Source organism: Phoenix dactylifera, unplaced genomic scaffold (genome assembly GCF_009389715.1).
Source record: "Phoenix dactylifera cultivar Barhee BC4 unplaced genomic scaffold, palm_55x_up_171113_PBpolish2nd_filt_p 000467F, whole genome shotgun sequence".
Lineage (NCBI taxonomy): Eukaryota > Viridiplantae > Streptophyta > Magnoliopsida > Arecales > Arecaceae > Phoenix > Phoenix dactylifera.
The window spans coordinates 7,037-18,953 of record NW_024067891.1 but is presented as its reverse complement, the minus strand read 5'-3'; the positions used below and the strand labels follow the sequence as shown (position 1 = coordinate 18,953).

Here is an 11,917-nt window from a genome sequence, read left to right as displayed (position 1 = left end):
TACAAATGGGTGCATTGACACATAATTAAAGATAAGTCTCATTAAATTTAGTATAAGGTTTAACATTCTACTTCGTGTATTGAAATTATCTTTTTTATGAAATTACGATACTCTCTGCATCAAAGTTTTTAAATGCCTCATATGTTAAATTTTATCTCAACGAGTTTAGCATGAAACTCTCTAGTGCTTGCATCATGATAAGAAAACAATGAATGGATATATATATAACCTTCTTCTTCAAGTTTACAAAAATCTAAATTTCCTCTCTAGTATAAACACTTGATGTTGATTTCATACCTTCATGTTAAAACTTTATTGAGCATAATACTTATGAAATCTTATTTCATTATTTGTGAAGGTATGAGTATAATTTATCATAATATCACTCATTCCTTATGTGATTATTTGAAATATATTATGATTTACTCTATAAGTCGCATGTATGCATCATATGTTTCAATCATAAATGATTAATGTGTCGTGATCATAATGAAAATTCTACTAAAAAGTTTTATAACAATGATTTTTTTTGTAATTCTCAAGACTATTCAAAAAAATCTAAGATTAATAAATCTGATCTTTAAAGTGTCTCATTTAGTATAATCACTGTATCCTTGATTGAATGATTAATATCCTTACATAAAATTATCTCGAATTCTATTGATTAATGTTAACACGTCATGTTTAATCTGAGCATAAAAATATTCTAAAAGTATGAATATTAATTCCTTTGAACCATCTCCCATAAGTCAAATATAAAATCTTAATTAATCTAAAAGAAAATTGCCTATCTCTCTAAAACAAGATTATTTGTATTGAAAGCCGAATCATAACCAGAATTTTGATAGAAACAACTATTTAAAATAACTTGATTAAAACTTAACTGGTATATCTTATTGATAATTATTTTAAGCAAATAGATCTAAGCTAAATTGCTTCTGAAAATAAAAAAAAAATTGGTTTGACTTTGATAAATCTTCCTATTGCCTCACATGGGTGTCCTTGAACCATATTATTTAATAAAATTATCTCTTTAGTTCAAGTGACTTGTGCTTGCTTATATTTAGACAATCTCTTGAGTAAAGTGACTTAATATTCAATTATTGTCATATCTTATGTTGAGTCATCTAGCTAAAGAAATATATTGTATGAATGTTTTGTATCTTGAAGAAACTAATGACTTTCCTTCAAGAAAGAAAAAGAGTTTATTAATGATACAGGATTTATGAGCAAGAAATTTCAACTTGAAGGACACCTTGATGAAAGATACAATAAACATTCCTTTGCAAACAAAAAAAAGGAGAGAGATTTTCTTCAGCCAAGGGTGTAAAGAATCTAAAAGGTATTTGGCTTGAAGAATGCTAAATACACTGGTAATCTAAACTCTTCTCTTATGAGTTAGTTGAGCAAAATCAATAATCTGAAATTATATGGTAGCATGATTAAACCTTTAATTGCTGATCATCTTGATATCATGCTTCATTCTCATGCTAGTGATGATTGTTTCATGGTGTGATTAAATTGAAGTTTACTTTTTCCTATATAATGCATAACCATGAAATACACAAGTTTATGCCTCAAATCTCTAATTCAAAATAACTTGTGATAAGCTATGAATCATTGGGCATAATGAAAATGCTGTTTGCATGATATATATTTATATGCAGCATATTAGATTAATTCTTTATTCTGCTCTTTCATGTAACTACTTGAAAATAACAAAAAGAGAGAGAGATAAAGAAAAAGAAAATGAACATTGCTCCGAAGAAGTAAAAGCTAAGTAAATACTCCAATCTTAAGTAAAAGCAGCACAAGCATAATATATTCAGCATATTTGTGAGACTTGTGTGAACATTCTTTTGGAAGGGATAAAATCTGTAATTAATTATATTTAAATAGGGAGAGTTTGGAGTGAATATCTTGTTGCTAAAGAGAATAGTTTAACATTTCTACATTGCTCATTATAGGGATGGTGCCAATGGAGAGGCTAGTGGTAGTACCCGGCACTATTTGACCCAACTATTCGGTGCAGGGCATATTAGGGACGGCACAAGAGGGAGGCTAGTGGTAGTACCTCGTGCCCCTTCCAACTCCACCGGATAGGGAGCAAATAGAATATAGAGCATAGAAAAGTAAAACCGAAAAATAAATGAAGATAATCAAAATGTTCATTGAATGGTTAAAGAAAGAAATTAAAAATTTGGGGAATGAATGATAAATAAATAAAAATATATAAGAAGGTTGTGAAAAATCAAATGAAGTTTGAATCACTTGAAAACACACCTTAAGGATAAAATTAGTGCTAAATTGTATTTAAATAAAGGAAATTTTATTTGAAAAGAATTGATTTTGATCCATGACATGCTTGTTATGTTTTGCATATTTTGAATTATGTGTTTTCAATATTCAAATAGCAAAGATCTTTCCTAGATATAACTTGTAATGCTTTATGCCTATAAATTTTGATTGAAACATGTTATTACCAACAACAACATCATTTTGTTTTAATGAATATATTTTGAAAAATAAAAAAAATTTAATTTGAATTTGCAAATTAGGCAAAATGGATTGATTCTGACATATCTTTTATCTTGCCTAACATTAGTACATAATATCCTCCAATTTGTACCAAAATTCAATATGAATTACAAAGATTCTGGATGTGCTCTAATGTTCTTGAAATATGTGTCTTCAATCTTAATAATTTAAGATGAGCTACAATGTAGAAGATGCATATCTCAAATTATAATCCTGAAAGGCTCCTTGAAAATTTTTAAGAAATTCAGAATCTGATGTTGTATAAAAGCTTAAACTTAATTTAAAAATGCCTCTATCATTGTATTTTTGTAACCTTCATTATATGCTTCAATAATTGCATCATTTTGGGGAATAACTCAATATGAATTTCTAGATAAAATTACAGCTTAAGAAAAATAGAATAATTTTGATGCCTTGATTGCTTGCCCTGATACGCATCTGAAACATATCATTTCTTATCTTCAAAGTGTACTAATATTGGTCTGAATGATGTGTCTTTTGATGATCTTGATTGCAAACAAATATTTTTTAATATATGATTTTATTTTGATATTGAAAAGATTTATTGTGCTTCATATATACATTGCTGAAAAACCTTGATTAAGAAATTGAGTTCTATAAATACATATACTTCAATGGTCATCTATATATTTTTTTTTCCTCTCCTACATTGTTAAAGACTTTCATCAAAATATAAATGTATATATATTATTAAAAGAGTGAATGATCTCAAGTCTAGAAATATTTCAGCTCACTCAAATGATTCTTAAAAGAAAGAAAATGTAATTACTTTTGAAAGAAATTTGAGCTTCAAAAGAATTATTTTCTGATTAATATTTCCATACATATTAAAAAAAAATATAAGAGAAAATATAATTTATTCTTGAAAGATTAAAAAGAGTGATTGCTATAAATTTTGAAAAATTCTAGATCACTCTACATTCTTGATATTATAGAAGAACAAAAAAAAGGTTTGAAAGAAAATGCATCTTTTGAGGGGGGAGCTTTAAATACTCAATCTCTTTATTGAAAATTATCTTCAAACTCTAAACTCTCAAATGGAATGATTAATTAAGGGGAAGAAAGAAAATATCAGAGTGAGAGATCATATAGAACTTAATCGTATAAATTCGCATCTAAAGATGAGACAAAGAATACGAAATGTAAAGTGGTACTAAACTTTGCGCTTCATTGAATATCTTTTGAAAGTTGGATTTCCATCTGTATTCATCGGTAAATCATTTATTTCTGAAAATTTAATTGAAAAGGATTCCATCTGTCTTAGTTTCGAAAATTTATCTTGGAATCTACTTATGAGTTCTTATTGGCTTACACTTTAGTGTTTCAATCCTGAGCCAATTCATTTTAATTGATTTTGATGCTATGATCTTTAAAGGAGTAAAAGAAAATTTTTAAGAGAGCTCTAAAAGAACTTTCAAAGCCTTGAATTTTATGTATCCTACACTGCATAAATTCATGTTTTGGTATCTATGCCCCAATACTTTTATATCATGAAAGAACTTTAAAGTCATTAAGAATTAAGGATTCAACATAATCTTATATTTTTCAAGTATATAAGGTTTGATCTTTATTTGATCTTATACTATACTCTGAAAATTAATTAGATTGCTCTCATTTTGCTATATACTTAATATATTTAAAAAAAAATGTTGGATTTTCATCCGTGCCTTTCTTTGAATATTATTCTTAATACTCCTTGAAATAACTTGAAAAAGATTCCATCTACACTTGATTTCAAAACTATCTTTGGAATCTACATTTAGAGATCACTTCTGGCTTATATCCTAAATATCTCATTCCTAAAGCCAAACACATAGAAATAAGATATGATTTTATTAGGGATCATGTGCAAAATGGAAACATATGTATTGAGCATATATGTACTGAAAAACAATTAGCTCACATATTCACAAAACCCTTGAGTGAAGATAGAGTCTGCACGCTAAGGAGGAAATTAGGCATATGTGATCCTTTTTATTGAAGAGATATAAAAGAAAGCAAGCAGTCTCATAATACATTCCTCCCATTTCTAAAAACCTATGAAACATGAGTCAAACTTGTAATCTATAGATTCCTTACTCATGTATCATTGTCCCAGAAAGAATTTATAAGGATTGGAAGCAAGAAAAATTTTTAGAAGCAAAAAGGAAGAGAAAAGAAAAATTCTGCACTTGGGTCGACCCAACCCAGAATAGGGTCGACCCAACGTTGAGTCGACCCAAGAAAATTCTTGAGTCGACCCAACGTCGGGACCCCACTGTTAAAAGGGGGACCCGTGAGCTATCTAGGGCACTGTTTACCCTTTGTCCTCTTCCGAAAACCCTATTTCCCACTCTCAATTAGAGTCTCCCTAGGCTGATCTTAGCATCTATATTTAGAGCCTAGGCTAGAAATCTAGTTCTCGTATGTATCTTGCCTTTTCTCATATGTATCTTGCTTTTTCCCTTATGAATCTTGTCTTTCCCTTATATCTTTAAATCTTGATTGTGGAACATTGTACTTTTCATCATTTTGAGCATTAATATATGAAAATGTTCCTATTTTGATCATTGAAGTCTGAAGTTTGTTCTTTATTGCATCTTTTCCCATATATATGTTTTTGATGATAACAAAAAGGGGGAGAAGAGAAGGAAAGAGTATATAAAGGAGAAGAGAAGGAAAGAGTATATAAAAGAGAAGAGAAGGAAAGAGTATATAAAGGGAGAAGAAAGAGTATTACTTTTGTGAGAAAGAGTGAGTAAAGAAGTTATGAAAAGAAAAGAGAAATAAATGGGCAAACAAATTGAAAATCATATAAGAAAGCTTACCTATCTAAGGGGGAGCAATTTGTAACAATGAAAATCATCAAATCAAAAATTTCTATCATAATTCAGAATTTGGCACATATAAATTCAGAATTTGGCACGCTCCTTTCTCACCCCGATACATAAGCTGAAACTCATATTTTATCTCAAATTTTTGAAGTTTCATTGCTAATGAATTATAAATGAAAGGGGGAGCCATTCAAAAAGTCAAATTGGCAAATTTTGAATGATATAGGGGGAGATTTCACTTATATATATGAAAAGCTGAAATTCTGAAATTCAATCCCTTTTAAACTGATTTTAAAGACAAGTATCAATAGGCTTATACTCTTTATTTTGTAATCATCAAAAAGGGGGAGATTGAGGATGATAGTGTTATTTTGATGATTAACAAGCAATTCTCTAGAGTATGCTATAAGTTAAAATTGATACTTCATTTATGAGTTCATTGCTCTCAGTACATTTGCTTAATTATATATGGTCTTGTTCATTTGGATGAAACTAACCTTGAGAATGCAGCAAAGTGTGGATTGAGTCGACCCATAGGTTGATTGGGTCGACCCCGGCACATCGAGGAATCATCTGGCACACTCCTGCAAAAACAGCACAAATGAACAGTGAGTTGGGTCGACCCAAGGTAAGCAAGAGTCGACCCAACCTCCAAAGAACCTCAAAATGCAAAGGAAGAATGCTCTCTGGATTTACTGAGAGGGTCGACCCAAGAAGAAGTTGAGTCGACCCAAGTAAACCTTGAGTCGACCCAAAGAAAGGTTGAGTCGACCCAAGTGAAGAAAGGCTGAAATTCAAGGCTCTGAATTTTCTGAAGCTGACCTTGGGTCGACCCAAAGAAAGGTTGGGTCGACCCAAGGCAACAGAAGGCTGAATTTCAAGTTTCTGTGTTTTCTGAGAGGGTCGACCCAAGAAATGGTTGAGTCGACCCAAGTGAAGGTTGGGTCGACCCAAGGACAGGTTGAGCCGACCCAAACACGGGCTGAACATAACGGCTAGTTGTGCAGAAATGCTTTTTGGACTCCCAACGGCTATAAACGGCTAGTTTCTTCAATCCAACGGTCAGAAAGGACTATTTGGAGGTTGGAGAAGTATTTAAGAGGGAGTATTCATTAGAGGAAGCAAGCTTTTGGGGAAAATACATCAAGTGCATTCAAGAGAGAACCCTAGCAAGACAAGCTTCATCAAGAGCTTCATTCAAGAATCAAAGAAAGGGATTGAGCAGATTCAAAGAGGCATTAAGAGCTCCTTCCCCCATTGAAGAGTGAAGCTTCCTTGACCAAGAAGAGCAAAGCGACTTCAAAGCGATAATTTCTTTCTAACTCTTCTTGTTGTTCATATTGCTTTATATGCTCATCTAGGAGTTTAAATCTTTTCTTTTCATTTGTATAAACACTTTGTAAAGGTTCGTTGGTAAGCCCGCAAAACTAACAAAGGTTCGTTGGTAAGCCCGCAAAACCAACAAAGGTTTTTGGTGAACCCGGAAAACCAAAGTTGTATAGGTTCGTTGGTGAGCCCGCAAAACCAACAAGGTTCTTGGTGAGCCCGGAAAACCAAGTGTATAGGTTCGTTGGTGAGCCCGTAAAACCAACAAGGTTTTTGGATTGTGAGCCCGGAAAACAATCCAACTGTAATCCGCAAGATTATAGTGAATTCCCAAGGGTACGCTTGGGGAGTGGACGTAGGTGCTAAGGAGAGCACCGAACCACTATATATTGGTGTGTTTGCATTGTGTTTGTGCTTTCATTTTCTCTTGCTTTATCTTCTCTTCTTGCATTAGATTAACTCACTTAAATAACCTAAGAGAGCATCCATTGCACTTAATTTAGAAAGTTTTAAAAGTACCAAAAATTTAGAAGAAACCAATTCACCCCCCCCCCCCTCTTGGATTGTCACCTTGGGCAACACACGGTAGCATCGGAATCCGCTTTTAGTGCAGGTCGGCGTGTTCTTGACGAAAAGAGAAGTAGGATGACGGGCGAAACGGTGGAGATGCTTCTCTGCTTCAAGGATTGGCTGGATGCTGAGGCAAGACTTCAAGATAAAGGTGGACATAATACAACATCCTCTGATGATGATGATACAAACACTACTGAAGACTGAAGACTGAAGACTGAAGAGTGAATACTGATTCACTGAATCACTGATGATTAGTAAGATTTCTTAATTTTTTTATAATTGTACATTTTTATTGTATTCTGGAGGTCAGACCAAGGTCCAAACCTCGGCCCTTTCTTAGTTTCTTATTGTATTCTAGAGGTCAGACCAAGGTCCAAACCTCCCTTCATGTACCATTTTGATTTAAATTAATAAACTGGTAGGGGTCTATGCCAAACCCCCCACCATTAAGGTGGCTTTATATTCATAAATCATAAATTCTTAGTGTTCAATATTTATTAATTTATTAAAAAAATTTATGAAGCATTAATTTTTATCGGGCCGAGCCGGGCCCAGGCCCGGACCGTGCCAGGCCCGCGTGCCAGCCCGGCCCAGGCCCTTATGGGCCGTTCCGTGCTGGCCCGCGGGCCGTGCCGTGCTTGGCCCGCGGGCCTAGACCGGGCCGTGCCGGCCCAGGCCCGAAGCGGGCCGTGCCAGGCACGGCCCGCTGGCCAGGACCCTCTAGCCCAGCACGGCCCTCTCAAAGGGGCCGTGCCAGGCACGGCCCGGCACTGTAGCTGGCGGGCCGTGCCAGGCACGGCCCGCTTCGTGCCGTGCCGTGCCGGGCCGTGGGCGGCCCGGCCCAGTGCCCATCTCTACTCTTATTCAATGCAGCATTGCATTATTACACCGACATGACCTCATCTCTGCCACCTAGGCAGCCTTGCACCAAACTTCCAATGTTCCTCTCACTAGATGTGGAAGCCCTACACCGATTATTGTAGTTTTGGACCACTACAGAAGCATACACAGACACAAGTCGTGGGGTGTGGAAAGAAGTGTTCAAAGAATTCATCTACACGGTCTTTTAACTGCAATGGTGACTTTGACCTTGTTGGGTAGTCTTTACTTTCCAAGAAAGAATTCAGATGCCAATTTAGTGGCTGACTGACTGGTCAGGGACGGCAATGGGAGATACTTTCTGTGGTATCAAAATGGAAGATACTTTCTGCCCTGCTTCAGATATTTATAAAGAGATCCATCTACTTCATCTTACAACAACTAAATTCATGGATCTAAAAGGAACCCAACTTCTACTTTTGTTCTTTGCTTTTCTGTGCTCTCAAGTGAGAAAACTCAATGGAGATTTAATCCCAGGCTGCATGCTGAGTGAAAGGAATGCTCTTCTTGGGTTCAAAGAAGGCCTCAAAGATCCCGCCAACAGGCTATCTTCTTGGGTGGGTGAGGACTGCTGCAGATGGGAAGCCGTGGCTTGTGACAACCGGACTGGCCACGTTATCAAGCTAGACCTCCAAAACCCACACCAATTCTCAGTCACTGGCGATCTGCTTCTTTACAACAAGTGGTCCTTGGGAGGTGAGTTGAGGCCTTCCTTACTTGGTCTGAAGCACCTGAATTACCTTGACTTGAGCATGAACAACTTTGGAGGACTTCGCATCCCCGAATTCGTGGGCTCATTCCGTCAGCTCAAATATCTTAACCTCTCCAATGCTGGTTTGGGTGGACTGATCCCACACCAGCTTGGGAATCTATCGAGCCTCCAATATCTTGATCTCTACAATGGTTTTGATCTCAGCATTGATAATGCCCTCTGGATTTCTCATCTTTCTTCCCTACGATATCTGAATATGACGGGTGTGGAATACGGAGATGGTGCTCACTGGCTGCAAGCACTAAACATGCTCCCTTCTATTGTTGAGGTATGCTTATCCTCTTGTGACATCAGCACCATTCTGCTCTCTCTTCCACGTGAATTTTACTTCACTTTCTGTTCTTGATCTTTCTAATAATCACCTGAATTCGACGATACCTGGTTGGTTGTTCGAGATAAGTAGCCTTGAGCACGTTGATCTCAGTGAAAATCTTATTTGGGGCATCATTCCGCCTGCAATTAACAATCTTGCTTCGCTCAAGTTTCTTGATTTATCCGGTAATCAGTTTCTTGAAGGCAAAATTCCCGTTGCACTTGGGGGTCTGTGTAAGCTGAAGCATTTGGGATTGTCAGGCATTAATATCAGCAAAAATTTGCATGAACTTGATGAAGTTTTTAGTGGATGCATCAAAAACGGCTTACAGACTCTGTATATGTGGGACACCCAGCTTAGCGGTTATTTGCCAGACTGCTTGGGGGACTTCAGAAAGCTCAAATCTCTCCATTTGGGTTCCAACTCAATTTCTGGTCCTATTCCTGCATCCATTGGAAGACTGTCGGCACTTCAAGATTTGGATCTTTGGAATAATAAATTGAATGGGACTATCCCAGAAAATCTTGGAAGGCTTACGAAGCTAGTTTCATTAGACCTCAGCTCGAACTTTTTGGAGGGTGTCATGTCTGAAGAACGGTTTGCCAATTTCACCAAACTGAATTATCTATTTCTGTCACAAAATCAATTAATTCTGAATCTGACGTCTGATTGGAGTCCCCCCTTTCAGCTTCAGGTGTTAGATATTGGTTCTTGCAAGCTGGGACCACAATTCCCAACATGGCTCCGGATGCAAGAAAATATTACATTTCTAAATATGTCTAGCACCGAAATTTCAGGCACTCTGCCAGATTGGTTTTGGAGGTCATTTTCTCGGCATATATATCACTTAGATATTTCCAACAATGGAATCGGAGGCAACGTACCTGATCTAATAGACTTCATCAACCTTCAATATTTTATATTGAGTTCTAACTACTTTGGGGGTCCTTTGCCAAATTTTTATTCTTCCAAATGAGGCATACTTTTGCTAATGCCTGGATGAATCACTCCTGAAAATGAGTTGTTTGATAGGTCTACCATAAGCATAACTCGTTAGTCAGTAAAGCCCACGGCAGGTGCTGCTCTTAGTAAAGCAAGCATTAGTAGTATCGAGCTCGGTACTCGGTTGAGGGCTAGTCTTGTATTTCGACGGTCTTTTATTACTTTGATTTTTTGATTCAAAACTGAAATTCCCTTGTCTCTTTGTCAGCTCGGATGTCCGGTACTTGATCTTTCAAAAAACCACTTGCTAGGTGAGCTCCCTGATTGTTGGAACTCATATGCCTTTATCTCTACCTTTATCATGGATTTTTCAAGCAATAGTCTATCTGGAAGCATTCCTCCATCAATCTGTTTATTACCATATCTCGAGTCATTGCATTTGAGTAATAATAATCGATCAGGAGGACTCCCTTTATCCCTGAAAGGTTGTAGGAGCTTAGTTACTCTTGATCTTGGACAGAATGGATTCAGTGGTGTGATACCTACTTGGATAGGAGAAAGTTTGTTGTCATTGAAGATCCTTCGCTTGCGATCAAACAAGCTTGTTGGAAATATTCCTCCTAACTTATCAACACTAAGTGCTCCTCAAATCCTAGATCTTGCTAATAACAATTTATCAGAAATCATTCCTTCAGGCTTTGGGAACTTCACCGCCATGAAAGTGTTACGGAAGACATATGGGCCCATTTTAAGTTATTATAAACACTATGAAAATTTGCAAGTGACCATAAAAGGAACAGACATTGAGTATGCCATATTCCTTTCACTTGTGATCGCTATGGACCTTTCAGACAATAACTTGTCTGGTAAGATACCAGAAGAACTTACCAACCTTTTTGGACTCGTGAGCTTAAATTTGTCTGGAAATCATCTAACAGGAGAGATCCCAGAAAAGATCGGTGCACTGCGACAACTGGAGTCACTCGACTTATCAAGAAACAACCTTTTCGGTGGAATTCCTTCAAGCATGATTTTCCTAACATTTTTGAGTTACTTGAACTTGTCATATAATAACTTCTCAGGAAGAGTTCCAACAGGTAATCAGCTTCAAACCTTCACAGACCCGTCTATCTATGCTGGTAATCCTAGTCTTTGTGGGTTCCCATTAACTCAAAAATGCAAAGATGCCGAGACAAACGAAGTTCCAAATGCTCCTGAAGGGGATGAACAAAATGACAATGCCATGAATGAAGACGGATCTGAAATGAAGTGGTTGTATATGAGTATGGGGCTAAGATACGCCATAGGTTTATGGGCTATTTTTGGTCCATTGTTATTCAACAGGAAATGGAGAGAAGCCTATTTTCAACTTATAGATTATGTTTATGATATGGTATATGCCGCCCTTGCAGTGATTTTCACCAGGTTTAAAGAGCACATCATTGCAGCATGACTGTTTGTCACGTTGAATTGTGTCTGCAAAAACTTTTTTCTTTTTTTATTTTTTTCTTTAAGTGCTTGTAGAAAATTTCAGAATGAATGATCTGTACTCAAAATCTAGTTTTACACAACAAACCTTGTGCCTGAACTACTCTAATAAAATAACTAGTTTCATACTAATTCACTTAGTTTATCAAGAGAGAATTGCTGATTAGGGTTTGAGGGTCAAGTCATGTTATCATGCTTAAATTATTTGAGCTTCGAGGACTAAACTCATGTGAATGATCTAAGCAGACTAAG

The 11,917-nt window shown here is 36.2% G+C and overlaps 1 protein-coding gene across 1 annotated transcript; it reads left to right on the top strand.

Annotated features, from left to right (window-relative positions):
• Positions 1-8,437: 8,437 nt before the first annotated feature.
• On the top strand, positions 8,438-11,630 carry LOC120106115 (receptor-like protein EIX2). The gene is made up of 3 exons (XM_039119002.1): positions 8,438-9,190; positions 9,429-9,832; positions 10,553-11,630. Exons 1-3 carry the CDS (start codon positions 8,438-8,440, stop codon positions 11,628-11,630), a joined length of 2,235 nt encoding a protein of 744 aa, XP_038974930.1.
• Positions 11,631-11,917: the final 287 nt, after the last annotated feature.